This window comes from Nannospalax galili, unplaced genomic scaffold, assembly GCF_000622305.1.
Source record: "Nannospalax galili isolate Female #2095 unplaced genomic scaffold, S.galili_v1.0 scaffold77, whole genome shotgun sequence".
In the NCBI taxonomy this organism is placed as follows: domain Eukaryota; kingdom Metazoa; phylum Chordata; class Mammalia; order Rodentia; family Spalacidae; genus Nannospalax; species Nannospalax galili.
In genome coordinates, this window is record NW_008341457.1 from 2,589,037 (window position 1) to 2,608,846 (window position 19,810).

Genomic DNA, 19,810 nt, shown 5'->3' on the forward strand with positions numbered 1-19,810 from the left:
CCTGTGCCTCAGTTTCCACTCCTGGAAAGCAGTCCTCCAATTCCCCAGTCTCCTCCATGAGGAAGACCCGAGAGGCCCAGGGTAGGGAGGGGACACTGGGCTGCCGCTGTCACCCAACAATAGGCGCCAAAATTTGAAAATCACAGGATGCCTCTCAAAGTGTAAGGGGGCCCCACCCAGGACACCGCAGGGTATTCTGGGACTGAGAGTCCAGCCCTGGAGTGCGGGGGTGAGGTGCACCAGGAACCCCGCCCAGCGCCCAGAGGACAGGGAGGAAGTTTATTACAATCCTGGAGTGGCACAGCCGGCAATCTGGATTCCGGGCAGGCAAGGAAGGGCATGCCTGGGGGAACTGCTTGGATAAACCAGAAGGCACAGAGGGTGTCAGAGGCTAAGGGGGAAACGCAAGCAGGCCAATGGGAATCAGATATTTAATTCTAGAAATGGAACCTAAGGCCTTCGGAATATTACAGAAGTCCTCTACCTCTGAGACATGCCCCAGCCCTTCACTGGGAATTCTAGGCTGTCACTCTACCCCTGAGCCACGCCCCTAGACTGTCACTGGGGGATTCTAGGCTATGGTGAATGGACTGATAACTAGGGTCTTGATGGAGACAATGACAGTGACTTTGCTTGGTGCTGTTTATGGTGTCTGAGTGGGGAGGAGTATTCCATGTAGAGTGGGTGCTGCCCCCTCCCAGATCGACCATAAAGAACAACCCTCCCAGAAGCATATAATACAAAATCAGAAACCTACTCCCTAGGCTGCCCATGTTAAATGAGCACTACTGTCCCTTCATTTAACTGTACACAACCAAATCAAATCAAGTTGCATTTACATGTGTGTAAGAGTGCACATATGTGGAGTCAGAGGACCGCCCTTCTTGTTTTCTGCTCTGTACACCAGGCCAGCTGGCCAGGAGTTTTATGGGCTCCTCAAGTCTCTGTCTCCCCATGCAGGGCTGGCATTACAAGCTTGCTGTGACCAATCTGGCTTTATGTTGGTTCTGGGATTTGAACGGTCTTCATGCTTGCCCAGGAAGGGATGTGTCCACTGAGCCACCTCCCCTGAACATCCCCTCAGATAGATAGATGATAGATAGATAGATAGATAGATAGATGATAGATAGATAGATGATAGATAGATAGATAGATAGATGATAGATAGATGATAGATAGATGATAGATAGATAGATGATAGATAGATAGATGATAGATAGATGGATGATAGATAGATAGATGATAGATAGATAGATGATAGATAGATAGATGATAGATAGATAGATGATAGATAGATAGATGATAGATAGATAGATGATAGATAGATAGATGATAGATAGATAGATGATAGATAGATAGATGATAGATAGATAGATGATAGATAGATAGATGATAGATAGATAGATAGATAGATGATAGATAGATGATAGATAGATGATAGATAGATAGATGATAGATAGATAGATAGATAGATAGATAGATAGATAGATAGATAGATAGATAGATGATAGATAGATAGACTCTTGTAGGACAGCTGGCCTCAGATTCCCTATGCAGGTGGGGATGACCTTAAACTCCTGATCCTTCTGCTTCTCAATCCAGAGTGCTGGGATGACAGCCATGCATCACCTAGCACCATGGTGGTAGGGATAAACCCAGGACCTCCTGCAATGTACTCTGCCCACTGAGCTATGAGCACTCCCCAGCTTCCTCCATCCCTCTTATTTTTAAATTTTTTCATTATTCTACTGTCTGAGACATGATCTTTTTATTCATCCTAGTTTGGCCTGAAACTCACCATCCTCCTGGCCTCAGCCTCTACAGTGCTGGAAAGACGGTGTTGGCCACCTGCAATGCCACTTTTTAAAATTGTTCTTACATTTATTAATTTTTGTGTTTGCGCTTGTGGGGTGGGGGAGCACATACATGAAGAAGTCGGGAGACAATTTGCTGGAGTTGGTTTCCACCTTTCCCTTTGTGGGACCCGGGAATCGAGCTCAGGTCTTCAAACTTGGCCACAAGTGACTTTACCAGATGAACCCTTTCGCCGGCCCTTGCCATGTTCTTAAGTAAGAAACAACAGGACCCGCCTCCCCCTCAGGAGCTTCAAACTACATCTCCCGAGGTGCTCCGTGCGGCAACACCCCCCCACCCGCCATGACGACCGCTCCCTGCGTGCTTTGCGCTGGCGGGCGAACTACAAGTCCCGGCGTGCCCCGTGAGGCAGGCGGCGGCGCCATCTTCCGCGGCGCGGATTGAATGAGCGCGCCGCGCCGGGGCAACAAACTGGAGCTGCGCGCCGCCGCCGCCATGGCGTCTACGCCGGGCCGCGTGGGCCCCGCCACGCCGTTGTCACCCACGCGCCTGTCGCGGCTGCAGGAGAAGGAGGAGCTGCGCGAGCTCAACGACCGCCTGGCTCACTACATCGACCGCGTCCGCGCTCTCGAGCTGGAGAACGATCGGCTGCTACTCCGCATCTCCGAGAAGGAGGAGGTCACCACGCGCGAGGTATGGGGGACCTCAGGACCCGGGAAGGTGTAGAGCAGCCTCGCCCACCCGGGGACACCTCGGACAGGTGCACTGGGGGCGTAGCCCGACCCACCCAGGATGCCTCGGACAGGTGCACCGGGGGCTAAGCCCCGCCCACGATGCCTCGGACTGTTGCACAGGGGACTAACCCCACCCACCCAGGATGCCTCGGACAGGTGTACAGGGTGCTGAGATAGGTGGATCCCCCAAGGACAGGTGCACAAGAGGCTAAGCCCCTCCTTCACGAGGACCCCGGGAGGTGACACAGCCAAAGTTAAGTCGAGCCCACCCAGAAGTGTGCGGATCGAGCCAAGCTCTGCCCACCCTGGACAGGCGCACACAGAGCTAAGCCCCGCCCATCCAGGGGTCGTCGGTTTAAAGAACAGTGGGTGATTCTTGGAAAACAGCAGTGATATGTGTAGAGACTGAGCTAGACCTCCCTAAGTAGGGGTTCATGAGAGTCTTGGGGACCCTGAATAGGTGCTGGGGGTCTGTCCTAAGGTCCCTTCAGCTTCGGAGACCTCTGAGACAGAGATAGGCTGGCAAAGCCCCAGCCGTGAGGGCTTCAGAGATCACAGGGACTCCTACCCTTGAGAGACAGACAGGTACACACTGGGCAATGCTACCTGCATTAGGGGTGTGATGAGATCTTTGGGTCCTCTGAAATGGGGTGCAGAGCAGGTGGGTTCTGTGATCTTAGGGGCTACAAGCATGTTTTTGGAATCGGGGATCCTAAACAGATGATATTGGACAGGGGGCTAGCCTTCCACAGGATCTGGGGACCCCCTAAGTGAGAGTGCAGGTTAGAGTCTGTGCTGGGGGGACCCTCAGGTTCTAGGGCTTCAGTGAGTGGGGACTGTTCCCGAGTCACCAAAGGACAACTGTAGGCTGGTCAGCTCACATACTTCAGGGGAAATTTTGGGAGTGCTTCTGGTCAAATGTGCAGAGAGAGGAGTCAAAGAAAGGATTTCTGGGTTCTCAGAAGGAATACACAGAGTGGGCCACCACACCCATCCAGGGATCACTCTGGGTAGAACACTGGTCTTAGTTTGGTGGGTTGTTTTTTTTTTTTAATATTTTATTTATAGCTGAGCATGGTGGCGCATGCCTTTAATCCCAGCACTCGGGAGACAGAGGCAGGCGGATCTCTGTGAGTTCAAGGCCAACCTGGTCTACAAAGTGAGTTCCAGACCAGCTGGGGCTACAGAGAGACCCTGTCTTAAAAAGACCAAAAAAAATTTATTTTAATTTATTATTTTTATCTTATGTGTATGAGTGTATTGCCTGCATGTCTGTGAGTGCACCCGTGTCGTGCAATGCCACAGGGGTCAGAAGAGGGCTTCAGTTTCCCCTGGAACTGGAGTTAAGGACGGTTTGTAGCCACCATGTGGGTGCTGAGAATCGAACCCGGGTCCTCTGCAAGAGCAGTTGGTACTCTTAACCACTGAGCCATCTCTCCAGCCCCAGTTTGGTGGGGTTTTAGACAGGATTGGCCCATATAGCCTGGGCTAGCCTGGAACTCTTTGTAGCCCAGGCTGGCCTGGATCTCACAGAGATTCACCTACCTCTGCTGGGATCAAAGGTGTGGCCCCACCACACACAGCCATGATTTGGTTGTATTTTATCTCCCTTAGGATTTTGAGACTTGGGGACCCCCTGGGTGAGGGGGAATGAGTTGAGGGGGATTTTGTCCTACTCATGGGGGTCTGGGAGATGTTTGCTCTCCACTTTCTTAGGAGACATTGGGGGGTGCTCACCCATGAATAGGGTCAGAGAACTCAGGGTCTGTAAGTGAGTCCACAGAAAGGGGTGAAGGGTCTTGGGGGGGGTCTGTCATATTAATCACGTGGTCTTTGGACAGGTCCAAAGCTGACAGAGCTGAACCTGGGGTGGGATGGGGTCAGCAGGGGGTCAGCAGGCACTGTGTCCTACCAGGGCCTGCAGTGGGTGAGGGTCTGAGGAGGAGATCAGGTGCCTCTGGTGTTGCCAGGCAACCAGGGGTCCTGGGGCCTTAGCACTGTTGGCCTGTCAGGGTCTTAATCACAGAGGACCCTAGAGGCATGGCAGGCATGCTGTTAGATCCAGAGAGCATTGTGGGATTCTGTGTGGTCACCCCTCAGGGGACAGGAGGCTATGGCATTAGGGGTGCTGGGTGGGGTCTGGCCAGGGGCTCCAAGGTTCCTGACAGGGTGACATCCAGGGAAGGGCTGCTCTCCACAGTATGAGGAAGCACAGCCCCCAGCATTATACCTCAGTAGGGTGTGGGTCCCACGATCTCATTCCAGAGCCATGTACCAAAGTAGGGCTTGAGAGAAGGGACAGGTTCCCAGGAGAAGATGTGAAGCAGTAGTGAGCGTTCCTGGGGGACTTTTGGTTCAGACCCTAATACCACCTGAGTCTGAGTTCTCTGTGAAATGAGCAACACAGTAACAAGTAAAGGGTTTAACAAAAGTCATGAACAGGGCTAGGGTGTGGCTCAGAGGTCAAGTGACAGCCTAGAGGCCCCCAGTGAAGAACTGGGGGTGTGGTTCAGGGGTAGAATGATGGCCTTGAACCCGGAGTGAGGGTTGGGGGCGTGGCTCAGAGGTAGAGTGACAGCCTAGGATCGCCAGTGAGGAATGGGGGCGTGGCTCAGGGGTAGAGTGACAGCCTAGGATCCCCAGTCCCCTGCCTCAGTGACTTTAGACAAGCAGGCCAACCCCTTGCAGTCTGGTATGGCCTTGTGTGGGGTGGGGAGCTTGGCCCTGTCCCCATGCTGCATGCACACTGTCCTGTCCATGGAAGCCAGAGGTCAGCCTTGGGTGTCTTCCTCAGTTGCCATCCTTTTTCTTTCTTTCTTTCTTTTTTGAAAGAGGGTCTCCCTGTAGCCACAGCTTGCTTGGAACTCACTTTATAGACCAGGCTGGCCTCTGCCTCTCAGGTGCAGGGATTAAAGGCATGCATCACCTCACCTGGCTCCTCAATATTCTTTTTTTTTTTTTCTTAATACTTTTTTATTTTGGTCCTCTTGAGACAGGGTCTCCCTGTAGCCCCAGCTGTCCTGGAACTCACTATGTAGACCAGGCTGGCCTTGAACTCTGGAGCTATGTAGACCAGGCAGACCAGGCTGCCTCTGCCTCCTGAGTGCTGGGATCAAAGGCGTGTGCCACCATGCCTGGCCCTGTCAGATCATCTTTTATTGAAATAGTGTCTCTTGCTTAACTAGCTGGGCATTCCACTGCACCACTGTTGATATCATCTGATGTCATGAGGGTGATGGCCATCCACCTTGCAGCCTACAGACTGTGCAGTCCTCAGGATCTCTTTAATAGTTCCAAAAAGTTCTCTGGCTAAGGACCAGTGCCGCATCTGTAGAGCAGTGTTGATAATCTCATCAAAAGTGATATTTCCCTGGTGCTTCATGCTTTTCTGCTTCTCTCCATCTCTTGGTGGCTCCTGAGGGCTTTGATGACCAGGGCAGAGGCAGAAGGCACAGCCTCAGTCTGGGCCTATCTGTTCCAAACAGTCAGCTTCACTGTAACCCTCAGATCTTTCCAATCCCCGGTTGCCTTGGCAATGTCATCACCAACTTTTTTTGGAGACAGACCCAGGGGCCTGATCTTGGGTCAAGGCAGACATGGTGCCAACCTCACCTCCAGTGCACCTCAGGTAGACGACTTTGATCTCGATGTCGAACTGGGGTGGCATGATGGAGGTGACTGGTGTCAGGTGAACCCAGATTCAGGACCCTTAATACTCTTAAAGTTTTATTTTACTTTGGTTTATGTCTGTGCACAGGTATTTGCCCACCCCCTGGGGCTGCAGTGACAGGAACAGAACTCAGGTCCTCTGGAAGGACAGCAAGTTCTAACCACTGAGTGGACCCTCCTCTCCAGTCCTCCTACCCCTTGGGATTTTTTATTGTTGTTTTGAGACAGGGCCTCTTGTAGCCCCAGCTGGCCTGAAACTTACTATGTAGCTCAGGCTGGCCTCGATGTCAGAAATCTGCCTGCCTCTGCCTTCTGTGGTCAAGGAGCTGACTGCCCTTGCTTTTGGAGGCAGGGTCTCACTAATTTAGCCAGGCTGTGTGGCCAGTGAGTCCAGGGACTCTCCTGTTTCTGCTTCCCCAGTGCTGGGCTTACAAGCCCATGCCACCATATCTGGCTTTTTATTTGTGGTTTCTGCATATCTTGCTTTTTTTCTGGGGTCTGGGGGATTCAGACTAAGGTTCTCGTGCTTAGGTGGCTAGCACTTAACCCTCTCAACCATGTCCTCAGCCCTGGCTGGATTTTCAGGGGCACAGGAAGTGGGGGAGGGGTGGCCACAAAGGACCTGGGGTGCCACACAGGCAACACATACTCCTCCCAAGACAGCTTGGTCAATTGAGGGGACAGGTGAGGCTATCACAGATGGAGGGAGCCTCCATTGGCACAGAGTGGGCAGAGCCTGGCAGGGTGTAGCCAGCCACAAGGAATCACCAAGTACGGGTCACGAGTAGAGTGGGATGGGGCCATAGAGGACTGCTTTGACAGTGCTTCTGTCCCCTGGGCACACGTCAAGGTTTCCCCGCCCTCCTGCCCCAGGCAGGCTGCCTGTGTACCAGCTCTCTCGCCTTTCACTCACTCTGACCTGGAATTGGGGCCGTCCACATATGGCTTTGGGATCCGTTGAGAGGGTGCCTTGGGCTGGTGCCAAGGGGTTTGCACAAGGCTGAGGTGGCTGTCCAAGGTGGTCACGGGTGGTAGGGAACAGGATGGAGGGTTCCCCGAGGGGGAGCTGGGAGTAAAGGGAGGTGCCCTTTACTGTCCCTGGTGTCCTGTTGCTGGGGGGGGGGGCAAAGATTTCTAACCAAAGGCACCCTGAATGTCTGTGACTTAAGGAAAGGGTGCCCCAGGCCATCTGGATCCCCAGGCTCTGACACTGATATGGGTCAGTCATGCCCCGAGCCATGGAGGACAAAGCAGAAAACACGGCCAGTGCCCAGTGTGGACGTCCTGCCAGGAGCCACTCCTCCCACGCCATGTTCCTCACAGGGAGCTGATGTTTCCCACTCTGCAGGTTGTGTGGCTAAATCCAGCTTTGCATTGTGGTGGGGCCAAAGCCACCTTAGATGGCACCCCAGCATTGTGAAGTGCCAATAAAACTTTATTGATCATTCCCAAATGGGAGCTTCCTGTGATTAGCCAGTGGCACAGACTCTCCCCAGCCCTGTCCCAGCTGTTTAAATAGACAGAAGCCACCTAAGACTGGACGGGTGGAGGGACCCCCCCCAGGGTCTCTCCCCCAGGTGACATGCCCTTGGCAGCCCTAAAGTTCCCTGCAGCATGTGCTGGAGCCTGGCTCCTGTTCAGGGCTGAGTAGTACTCCAGCACATGGGTGGAGGATAGTGCATGACACCATCTGCCTGTGGGTGGGTGGTGCTGGATCATACTCCTTTGGTGTCAGGGATGGTGCTGCAGTGGTCCTGTGTGTGCAGGTGTCTGGGCAGGTGTCCTAGCTTGATTTTTGGAGTGCTAAGCTGGGCCAGGCAGTGTCTCCCTGTATCCCTTTGGTGGGAGCACCCTATAGACTTGCATCCACAGAGGCCTTGCTGCGTCCACGGCTGCGCCTGCCCATCTTCCTGATTGGCATCCCTGGGTGTGAAGTGCTGGCTCCCTGCAGTCTGTCCTCACTTGTCTTTAAACACATTAAGCTTGATGCCCTGCACATGGGCCAGGTGAAATCCGAGTCCCTGGCCCAGCTGGCCTTTGCAGTCTGTGCAGACAGGCAGCATATGGGAGAAGCAGGTGGCAGCTGTGGTCACAGTGGGCCAACAGAGACATAATGCTGTGTGCGTCTAAGTGTCCCCTGAGGCCCCTGGCAAGAGGTGGTGGGGGAGGCCTGGCTCTGACAGCCCCAAAGCTCATGGCTTAACCTCGGCCAGGGGACCCAACCCTCCCACCCAGCCCCTACCCCCACTGATTCTGCTCAGCTGTGGAAGACCCTGAGGGCACACTCAGAAAGGGCAGACTCGGGAAGGGCTCCCAGGTTTGTCCTTAAGGGAGTAGAAGTGACCCAGGCAAAGCAGCAGGGAAGACTGTCCCCCAAACTCAGAGTGTTACCCAGCCTGCATCATGAGATGTGTCAACACTGTAGGGATTTCAGCTTTGGGGTGGGACAGTGGCTCAGTGGGTGGAGTGCTTGTAGTTCAGTGGGCAGAGCTTGCCTAGCATGCACATGTCCCTGGGTTCATCCCCAGCACCACATAAACCTGGCACAGTGTCATATGCCTGTCATCCCAGCACTTGGGAGGATCAGGAGTTCAGGGTCATCTTTGGCTACATAGGGAGTTGGAGGCCAGCTTGGGCTACATGAGACACTGTCTATTGGAGGAAGGAAATGTCACATGAGATGAGGGGTTCTAAACCAGGCAATGGGATACTGGGTATCGGGGGACATGTGTGGCCTCTGTGACTGGGGAGGCCCCTGGCATGCAGTGGGTGAAGGCCAGGGGTGCTGCTTGGCCCAGGATGGTTTGGGACACCCTGAGTGTCCGTGGTACCAAGTGGGCTACCTGGGTGGATAGTTGTTCCCACCCAGGTTCTGATGTCAGAAGCGGCCTACATAGAAATTTCACAAGACCTTTCCTGTGGGCAGTTCCTGCTGTCCTGAGAGGCCAGGCTGAGCCACAGTGGGGGACGGGTTGGCCAGGTGTTGGTACTCAGGGGTCACAGGTTGAATTGCAGTCTGGCACTGCTCTGTGCCAGTTGAGGCTTACGGAGGAGAGATGGGACCTTCCAGAGACAGCCCAGTCTCCTCTGGCATATCTGAGATGGAGACATAGGGTGGCTCTGTCCCCACTGTCATCTCCTGTCATGTACTGGCCTGAGGGCAGGGCCAGCCAGGGTGACCCCAGCTCCTGCTCACCATCCTGCATCCCCAGGTGAGTGGCATCAAGTCCCTCTACGAGTCAGAGCTGGCTGACGCCCGGCGGGTGCTGGACGAGACGGCCCGGGAACGTGCACGGCTGCAGATCGAGATTGGGAAGGCGCAGACCGAGCTGGACGAGGCCAAAAAGAGGTAGGGGTCACGCACACAGGGTCATAATGCAGCAGAACTGCAGTGTGGCTCCCCAGCACCCACGCATGGTAGACAGGCGCTGACCTCAAGGGACACAGCTCTCAGTGGACCAGGCTCTTTCTGTGCTGGGGCTCAGTGGGTAGAGCATCTGGCTCAGTGTGCAGAGTGCTCGGGCACTGTAGGATACAGTACTTGTTGCTAGGTGTATAAAGTGCTGGAGCTCTGTGGGGAATAGTGCTTATAGCTCAGTGGGTAAAATGCTTGTAACTCAGTGAGTAGAGTGCTCATGTAGCATGCACAAGACCCTGAGTTCATTCCCAGCACCACATAAACCAGGTGTGGTAGTGTACATCTGTAACCCCAGCACTGGTGATGTGGAGGCAGGAGGATCAGGCAGGTATTCCCAGAGACTGTGGGGTTGAAATGGAACCCTGAGCACCCCAGCCTGGAACTGCTGGCCTCAGGCTCATGTGCTCACATACACATATGTTCAAACCCACGTGTGTGCCTGGGGACAGCAGCAAGATCCCTGGATCATGTGCCACCTAGACATGTTCAGTCCACCTCAGCTGCCTGGGTTTCTGTCCCATGCAGTCCCAGCACCTCCTTCATTAGTAACCCTCCTCTCCCTGTGCCTTGGTCTATCTACCACTCCTAGGAAAGGCTGTTGGGGAGCCCTGTTCCCACAGCTTTCCTGCCTGTGTCTCTTCCTCAGACCCTCCTCTGTCTGGGCCCCCAGGGACCGTCTGACTTTCATGGTGGCCCTAGGCCTGGCCTGGCCTCTGCCAGCACCTGGACACCAGGCTGTCTGCCCCTAGCCCCTGCCTCAGGCTTAATAAGCTGCTGTGTGGGAGTCCCAGGGCCGAGGGTAGGTGCCAGGCCACATCAAAGGAGCCAGTGCCACCTCTGCTTTCCAGCTACCTCAGCAAGTTGAGGCTTTGGCGCTAGAGACTCCTGTCTGGATCTGTCCAATGAGCATCCCAAAAATAGTTTCACACTCTAGGAACTGCACTTAGATTTTTTTTTCTGGCACAGCGTTTCATGTAGCCCAGGCTAGCCTTGAGCTCATTAAGTAGTTGAGGAGGAACGCGAACTCCAGATCCTCCTGGCTCAGCTTCCAGAGTGCTGGGATGACAGGTATGGGTCACCATGCCCAGCCTGTTGAGTTTTGGTTTGGGTTTTTTTGTTGTTCTTTTTTTTTTTTTTTTTTTTTCGTCTTTTTTTTGAGACAGGGTCTTCCTGTAGCCCCAGCTGTCCTGGAACTCACTATGTAGACCAGGCTGGCCTCGAACTCACAAAGATCCGTCTGCCTCTGCCTTCCAAGTGCTGGGATTAAAGGCGTGCACCACCACGCCGGGCTTGTTGTTCTCTTTTTTGACACAGGGTCTCATTGCAGCCCCAGCTATCCTGGAACTCACTATGTAGACCAGGCTGGCCTCGAACTCACAAAGATCCGTCTGCCTCTGCCTTCCAAGTGCTGGGATTAAAGGCGTGCACCACCACGCCGGGCTTGTTGTTCTCTTTTTTGACACAGGGTCTCATTGCAGCCCCAGCTATCCTGGAACTCAACTATGTAGCCCAGGCTGGCCCTGATCTCATAGAGATCTGCCTGCCTCTGCCTCCTAAGTGTTGAGACTAAAGGTGTGTGCCACTATACCAGGCTTGTTTTGGTTTTTCTAGGGTTTTGTTTTGTTTTGTTTTGTTTTGTTGTTTTTGAGGCCTCCTCTATAATTCAGGCAGTTTCAAACTAACAACAATCCTCCTGCCTCAGCTGCCCTAGTGCCAGCATGACAGGCAGTTAAGCTCATCACTGACAAGGGACGCCATGAGCGTACCGTGGCCTCCCTGGTGCCGTCTGATGACTCATCTTCTGGCTTTTTAGCACGAAGAAGCGGGAAGGCGAGCTCACAGTGGCACAGGGCCGAGTGAAGGATCTAGAGTCCCTGTTCCATCGGAGCGAGGCTGAGCTGGCAGCAGCCCTCAGTGACAAGCGGGGCCTGGAGAGTGATGTGGCAGAGCTCCGGACCCAGCTAGCCAAGGTAGGTCCAGGGGCTGCTGGTGCCTGGGGTTCACCCAGACCAGCCGGGGGTTTCCTTCCACCACCCCAAGTCTTTCAGGGTCCCCTCCCCCTGCCCCACATCTCCTGGGATCCCCTGATCCCAACCCTATGTCTCCCAGGCAGAGGATGCCCACGCTGTGGCCAAGAAGCAGCTGGAAAAGGAGACACTGACACGTGTGGACCTGGAAAACCGCTGCCAGAGCCTGCGGGAGGAGTTGGACTTCCGCAAAAATGTCTTTGAAGAGGTGAGGGGACTCTCCGCAGACCCTGGGTTTGTGGTTCCTGTCTGTCTCCCATCTGTATATGGCTTCCGTGTCGGCCTAGAGGGTTGAACTCAGGTGGACAGGCTTGGCCACCAGCACCTTTATCCACTGAGCCCTCTTGCCAGCCCCCTGTGTCTCTCAGGACACTTGTCACTGGATTTTGTGTCCACTCAAGTCATGGGGAATCTCACATCAAGAACTCAAGGGTAGGGCAATGCACATCATTAGTACCAGCACTGGGGAGGCAGAGGCAGGCAGATCTCTGTGGGGTCTCTCCCTTTCCTCGTGGGTCGTTGGCCATCCCTTAGAGATCTCTATGAGATGAAGGCCATCCTGGGCTACATAGTTGAATTCCAGGCCAACTGGGGCTACAGGAAGACTCTGTCTCAAAAAAAACCCTCCAAAACAAAAAGAAAAAAACCCCAAAACCATGTTTACAAGTAGTAAAAACACTGGTTGCTTTTGCAGAGGGCCCAGGCTCTATTCCCAGTGCCCACATGGTGGCTAACAACCATCCATAACTCTGATTCCAGGGGATCTTATGCCCTCTTCTGGCCTCTGTGGGTACTGCACTTGTCTGCTCTTATATACACACAGACATAGACACATAGTTACAAATAAAAATCTTGAGCAGGCTCGGCATGGCGGGCTCGGCATGGTAGCTCATGCCTTTAATCCCAGCACTTAGGAGGCAGAGGCAGGTCTATGTAGTGAGTTCCAGGACAGCTGGGGCTACAGGGAGACCCTGTCTCAAAAAGACAAAAAAAAATTTTTTTGAAAAGGGAAAAAAAGAGCCTTAACTTGGGCCATTGAGACTGCTCAGCATGTAAGGGCTTGCCACCATGCCGGACAACCCAAGCACAGTCCCTGGGGCACACAAGGAGGGAAAAACAGACTCCCCAAGCTCTCTTCTGACTTCTGTGTGCACCATAGCACAGTATCCCTCACAAATAAATTTTAAAATGTAGAAATTTTTATTTATTTAATTTATTTATTTTTTTATTTTTATTTTTATTTTTTTGGTCTTTTTGAGACAGGGTCTTCCTGTAGCCCCAGTTGTCCTGGAACTCACTATGTAGACCAGGCTGGCCTTGAACTCACAGAGGTCCGCCTGCCTCTGCCTCTCAAGTGCTGGGACTACAGGTGAGCGCCACTGTGCCCAGCTATTTTATTTATTTTTGAGGCAGGGTCTCCCTGTATCCCTAGCTGGCCTGGAACTCACTGTGTAGCCCATGCTGGCCTTAATCTCACAGAGAGTGGCCTGCCTCTGCCTCCCAAGTACTAGGATTAAAGGTGTGAACGACCACGCCCTGGCTAGAAAAATATTTTTCCCAAAGAACCCACAGCCTTATCTCATCCTAAGAGATCCTGTTTGCACAGGAGGTTCTGGGGATCAGGATGTAGCCCTGTCTTTTGGGGGGGGTCTCTGTTCAGCCAACCATAGGGTCTCCCCTCAAAGGGAAGACAGGGTCAGCCTGGCTGGCTTCTGCTGCCTTCCTACCTCAGCCACCTGCTCCTGCACCCCTCTGGCCCCTTAGGGTGCCAGGCACCATGGGAATGACGGGGTCATGTGCAGCTCCGCCCCTTGGTGACCTCAGCAGTCACAGAGCTCATTGTGCTGTCACAGCCAGGGCACTGCACCCCTCAGCAGCCAGGCCCAGTCACTGCAGGGAAAGAGCAGCGGGCAGGATGAGTGTGCAGCCCAGCACCAGCATCCTGATGCAGCCAAGCCCGGCCACAGGGGATGACACCCAGGGAGCCCAGGACACCACTAGGGCTTTGGTGTGGGCCTCTGCAGGGAACCCTAAACCTATGAAGGGCCCCAATTATGTGAGTGAACCAGACCTGGCAGAGGAGCCCATGAACAGACCTATGTGCCAACATGAACCCATGAAGGCTCTGGTCATGCCTCAGGGAGGACCCCAAGTCCTCGGGGAACCCCCAAAGAAATCAAAACTTGTGAGGGAACATGTGGAGGGTCCTCAGACAGAATTTACAATGGAGCATGACATCGTGGAGGGGACAAGATTGTTCCCGATGGAGGACACCCCCCTGGAGGAGCATGTGGAGGGAGAGGTTGGAGCATCCACCAAGAGACCCCTGAGGGAATGTGTGAGGCGATGCCTCAGTGGACTTAGGAAGACCCTCGTGAAGGGTGCAGTGGGGTCTCCCACGAAGCCACCCACAAGGGAGTCCATGAAGAGTCTCCTGGGGGCGTCTGTGCAGGCATCTGGGACGGGATCCCCGAAGGGATCCGTGGGACGACTCTGCAAGAGACCCCAGCCAGCAGCCATGGGGAGACCCCTGAAGGGACCCAGAAAGACGACCAGGAAGTCTCCTGCCATGGGACCCACAAGGGTGCTGGGGACAGGCTCCCAGAAGAGCCGCCTTGGACCTAGGAGCTCTCGGAAGGAACTGGTGCGGGATGCACAACGGGGAACGCCCCAAGTAGCCATGTGGGGCATCAGGAAGGTGTGCACAGATGTGGCTCTGTCCAGACAAAGCAGCCACAGCTTAGATTCCTGTGCTGATCTTTTTTTGTTGTTTTTTTGAGACAAGGTCTCACTGTGTAGACCAGGCTGGCCTTGAGCTAACAGCCATCTTCCTGCCTCTGCCTCCCGAGTGCTGGGCTCATCTTGGCCTGGGTATTTTGTATTAGTGGAGTCTGACACGTGTTGGCCTTTGGTGTCTGGTCTCTTCGTGAGAGCCAAGTCCCCACTGTGGTGTGTGTCTGACCTGCCCGGAGTAGTGCTCCAATGTGTTTATGGCCCATACTGTGTCCATCCTGGATACAAGGTGCGTAGAGGTTCAGCCCCCACGCAGTGGGGTCACTGCACTGTCCCCTTGCAGGAGGTGCGAGAGACGCGGCGGCAGCACGAGCGGCATCTGGTGGAGGCGGACAGCAGCCGGCAGCAGGAATATGACCTCAAAATGGCGCAGGCCCTGGAGGAGCTACGCAGCCAACACGATGAGCAAGTGCAGCTGTACCGGCTGGAGCTGGAGCAGACCTACCAGGCCAAGGTGGGCGGGGAAGGACAAGGAGGGGAGAGAGGCTGGGAGGGGCCACACGGTCTTCTGGTGCTCATCATCCTGACCCCCCCAGCTGGACAATGCCAAGCTCAGTTCTGACCAGAACGACAAGGCAGCCAGTGCAGCTCGCGAGGAGCTCAAGGAGGCGCGCATGCGCATGGAGTCAATGAGCTACCAGCTCTCGGGCCTCCAGAAGCAGGTGAGGACCCCTGTTCTCCACCCGGGACCCCCGCAGTTCCCCCTGACCCGAGCCCACGCCTGACACACCCACGCGTGACCACCCAGGCCAGCGCAGCTGAGGACCGTGCCCGCGAGCTGGAGGAGGCCCTCCAGGCTGAGCGTGACAGGTTCCGCCAGACGCTGGACGCGAGGGAGCAGGAGATGATTCAAGCGCGTGACGCCATGCAACGGCAGCTGGCTGAGTACCAGGAGCTGCTGGACGTGAAGCTGGGGCTGGACGTGGAGATCGCGGCCTACCGAAAGCTGCTGGAGGGAGAAGAGGACAGGTGGGCAGGGCCTGCGGGCCTGAGGGACAGGGCAAGGCAGGGGGAGGGGAGGGGGTGTGGGAGGAAAGCCTGGGGAGGACAGTTGGGGAGGCAGGAGTTGGGTCACAGGAGGAAACAGGTGGAGCCTGGCAGGACAGGTGGAGTGCTCCAGAAGGAAAGAGGGGGTGTGGTAAGAGGATGGAGTTCTGAGGTGTTTCTGCGCCTGGCAGGTGGGTGGGACCTGGGGACTGGCGTGCTCTGGGACATCCATCCATCTGACCATCCATCTGACCCGTCCCCCTGCAGGCTGAAGCTGTCTCCCAGCCCGTCCTCCCGGCTCACTGTGTCACGGACTACATCCAGCAGCAGCGGCAGCAGCGCATCCACCCCAGGCCGGGGCCGGGGCAAGCGTCGGCGCCTGGAAGCCCAGGACTCCCCAGGCAGCAGCTCCAGCGGCTTCGCCTCGGGAAGCAGCAGCAGCTTCCGCCTGACCCAGCAGGTCACTGCCTCCAGTGGGGTGAACATCGAGGAGGTGGATGTGGACGGCAGGTTCGTGCGGCTCAAGAACAGCTCCGACAAGGTGAGATGGGGCAGGATGTCGGGGGAAGGGAGTGATGTGGGGGATATGGAGGACAGGGTCACAGACAGGTTTGGCGACATTGAGTAGGCAGGATGGGGACAGTGGGGGGTGGGGGGATGTCGGAAGGGAAATGATGGGGGGAAGTGCTGCACCTCCTGCACCCACAGTGGGGTCATATGTGCCCTCATTTCAGGACCAGTCCCTGGGGAACTGGAGGATCAGGAGGCAGGTCCTGGAGGGTGAGGAGATCTCATACAAGTTTACGCCCAAGTATGTCCTGCGAGCTGGCCAGACAGTCACGGTAGGTGGTAGCAGGACAGACTGGTGAACAGGGCTCAGCGAAAAAGAGGTGGCTGCTGGGAGGTTGTCTGGGGAAAGTAGCCAGGTGCCCATAAGGCACTTCAGGGATCCAGCATTTTTTAGGATGACTACCCTTGGGGGGCGGGGTCCCTGTTGCCAAAGTAACTTGCCCAGCCCTCTACCTATTTGAGACCTAGTGGAGGGTCAGAGCTCTGGATGTGGAGCCTGGACTCCGTCGAGGCTTCTGGTCCCAGCCTGTCTGGATAGCTGAGGCCTGGGGCCAGTGTGAGCCTCTGTACCCTCTGTCTCTTCATCTACATCCTGGTGACAAGCCCAGTGAAGAACCATGTAGTGGGTGGACATCTCCAGGGCCCTGAGGTGACTGATGGGGGACCATCTTGGATTCTTAGGTGTGGGCAGCTGGTGCAGGGGTGGCCCACAGCCCTCCATCAACTCTCGTGTGGAGGAACCAGAGCACCTGGGGTTCAGGCGAGAGTTTCCGAACTGTGCTGGTCAACTCGGATGGAGAGGTGGGTACTGGAGGGTCTGAGCTGAACTCTTGGGTAAATCAGTAGCAGAGTGTGGAGCCTCCAGCATAGGTCTGGGGCCCACACTGGGGAGCTTAGCCCACTGGTATTGATGATGTCTCACAGGAAGTGGCCGTGCAGGATATAAGGCAGTCCTCACCCGCAGTGCAGAGGAGCGAGAATGGGGAGGAGGATGAGGAGGAGGCTGAATTCGGCGAAGAGGATCTCTTCCACCAGCAGGTGAGGGGCTGTGACAACCCCATGCAGCATGGTATCAGGGTGCTCAGCAGCGCTAGCTGGTCCCTTGAAGGATTTCGGGGTGCTCAGCAGTGCTGGCTAGTCCCTTACAGTATGCTAAACCCTAGTTCCTTATAGTATGCTAAACCCTAGGGCCCCTACACACTGGAGATCCCTGGTCACTCTTTTTGTGGGTTCCATGATGCCACCCAGCTCCATGGCCTCAAGCCATATCTGCAGAGTTGCCCCCCACCCCGAATACTGGGTCTGTGTGTCCTGCCCCTCTCAAAGCAAGGGGGGGACAGGGACTAGGGGACACTGCTACCCTGGGTGGGATTTGGCATCCCAGGAAGCTCAGGTCACCCCTAGGAGAAGCTGGGCTCTAGCCTGCTGTCTGATTCCCCGTCCCCTTTGCTCCTTTCAGGGAGACCCCAGGACCACTTCAAGGGGCTGCCAGCTGATGTGAACCTGCAGTGAAAACCCCTACTCTGCGGCCACCAGAGTCACTGAAATAATTTTTCTATGGTTGGCTCCCCCCTAGCCTTTGGTATATTTCTAGGTGATTCTTAAGCAACTTTGAGAACCCAGGTGGCTCTCTGGGTGGATGTCTTTCGCCTACCCTGGTCACCTCCTGTCATCCTGGGCTGGGACCCTGCAGGCTGAGGGTCTCCAGCCTAAGGGTGGAGGACGGCAGGTATTTGCCTCCCTCCATTCAAAGGTGGACCTGGGGGTCAGGGTGGCTGCAGAGCCTGGGTGGATAAGTGCACACTACCTAGTGAGTCACTAGTTGAGAGTTTTTTTCTTTAATGCTTTTTAAAAACCAAATTCACTGGGGTGTGGTGGGGCACGCCTTTAATGGACCTCTATGAGATCCAGGCCAGCCTGAGTTACACAGTGAGTTCCAGGGCTACAGGGAGACCCTGTCTCAAACAAAACAAATTCAGGCAAACAGAATCAGGTTATAGCAGGGTTCAGGAATCACCAGTCATAGTTTGGTGGCTCTGCAGACAGGGATGGACCTGGGCCTAGGGCCACCCCAGCAGTGTCCCGACTCCAGGGGGTCTGTGACAGTCCTCAACATGAGGGCAGTAGGAGGCTTTACTGAGCCTAGATTCTAGAACCTTCTAGTCCCTTCTATTGCGGAGGACCAAGAAGGCAGGAAGGAAGATGTCACACATGAGACATCTTTAAGAACGTCACCCCTGGAGACAGGAGGGAACAGATGGGGGTTGTGAGTTTCCTACTGGTGACTGCTCAGGGTGGGGAGGCCATGCACACACTGCTATGTCGCCCCACCTGTGTCCACCACCGCTGTGGCCTGCGCTGGAACTGTCTCTCAGGCCTGCAGGTGCCAGCCGGCCCTTGGCCTGTCACAGTTACCTCACCCGCACAGACACACGTTATTTTTTTAACGGATATTTATTTTTCTACATCGGTTAGTAACGCAGGTCACTAAGACCCTGCTCTAGGGGTTTAAGACCCACGACCACCAACTGAGACAGGGCAACTGTCCCCAGAGGGGTGACTCAAAGGTGGGGGACACCGGTGACTGGTAGCTTCCTTCAGAAAGTGCAGCTTGAGTCTCACGTCACTACTGAGCCATTGGGGATGGCGCACTGCCCTACCCACTTAGAGTTGGGGGAGCAGGAGGGTTTCAAGCCCAGCCCCTAAAAGGCAAGGGCTCATACACAGCCACAGGATGCCACCAACATCGCCCGGGACACACTAGCCACCCCTTTGCTTCCAGACGCCTCTGGATTCCGAAGCGATGGGGTGGGTCTTGGGTCGTGTCTCCAGTGGTAGCTGGGGTGTCCAGGTGGGCTACCACTTAGCCCTATCGCCTTCCCCTTTCTTTGGGTGCACCTGCCAGACCGGCTTCGTCCGAGCTGCTTTTGGGGGTCCAGGCTGAGGGGGCACGTAGGCGAGTGTCGCTGCGGCCGAGGAGCAGCCTGCACTGCGTGTACTACTCGGCTTTGCTGATTTTTTTTTTTTTTAAGATGCATGCCAAACGTGTGTTCCGCCTTTTTTTTTTCTCCTGTGATTTGTAAAATACATTTTACGACTGGAAATTTTTGTACAACACTCCAATAAACACTTTGATTTAAACAGGCGCTTCCAGGTTGATTCTCCAGCCGGGGCAGCAGCCAACACCCGCCTACTTTGAGTTTAGTACAGCTGTAGGCGTGCCTTAGGCCATTGCGCACGCTCCAAGGCAGAGATCCAGAGCGCGAGTGAATCATGTGCATACGTACAAGTCGCGCAGTCTTATGGGAGTTGTAGTCTGAATATTGCCCATCGAATTGCCGATGGGTCGCTAACGCCTCAGGTTGGGACTAGCACTCTGGGCATTAGTCTGGATAATGGTGATCTGGCCTTCACACAGACGGAGGACAGTGCGCTTGTCTTTCTGGGAATTTTACTTTCGGTTCTGGTTCGGCCTAGTAGCTCAGCTTCCTGTCAAGAGTTGAGATGCCCTATGCCACCTTGTGGCAGATGCAGGCTGCGTTGTTTCCCTAAGGACCTGGCTATGAAGCTCCGTGCCTGATTTACAACCACACAGCGCAGCTTTGTGGGCGTTTGAAGCGGCATACCATTTCCCGTGGTGCCCCGGGCGTCCCCTCCCCCTGAGGCTTGAGACAGCGCGCGAATCTTTATGGGCGTTGGACAAAGCAATCCGTTTCCCGTGGTACCCCGGGCGTCCCCGCCCCCTGCGGCGCTGGGACGGCGCACAAAGCTTTGTGGGAGTTGGACGCGAAATCCGT

At 55.0% G+C, this 19,810-nt stretch overlaps 1 protein-coding gene and 1 pseudogene across 1 annotated transcript; one reads left to right on the forward strand and one right to left on the reverse strand.

The window, feature by feature from the left end:
* Nucleotides 1–2,259: 2,259 nt before the first annotated feature.
* Nucleotides 2,260–19,756, forward strand: Lmnb2 (lamin B2). Its single transcript, XM_008837092.3, has 12 exons — nucleotides 2,260–2,508; nucleotides 9,431–9,567; nucleotides 11,450–11,606; nucleotides 11,746–11,871; nucleotides 14,740–14,910; nucleotides 14,993–15,118; nucleotides 15,205–15,425; nucleotides 15,711–15,984; nucleotides 16,178–16,285; nucleotides 16,695–16,814; nucleotides 16,938–17,051; nucleotides 17,473–19,756. The coding sequence occupies exons 1-12, from the start codon at nucleotides 2,260–2,262 to the stop codon at nucleotides 17,512–17,514; spliced, it is 1,845 nt and encodes a 614-aa protein (XP_008835314.2). The 3' UTR covers nucleotides 17,515–19,756.
* On the reverse strand, nucleotides 5,727–6,237 carry LOC103737286 (annotated as a pseudogene).
* Nucleotides 19,757–19,810: the final 54 nt, after the last annotated feature.

Excerpts from the sequence above, each read along its gene's own strand:
- Lmnb2 (XM_008837092.3), top strand. The coding sequence starts at position 2,260 with ATGAGCGCGCCGCGCCGGGGCAACAAACTGGAGCTGCGCGCCGCCGCC. Across the intron at positions 11,607-11,745 it reads TCCGGACCCAGCTAGCCAAG|GCAGAGGATGCCCACGCTGT; the intron begins GTAGGTCCAGGG and ends TATGTCTCCCAG. Across the intron at positions 14,911-14,992 it reads AGCAGACCTACCAGGCCAAG|CTGGACAATGCCAAGCTCAG; the intron begins GTGGGCGGGGAA and ends TGACCCCCCCAG.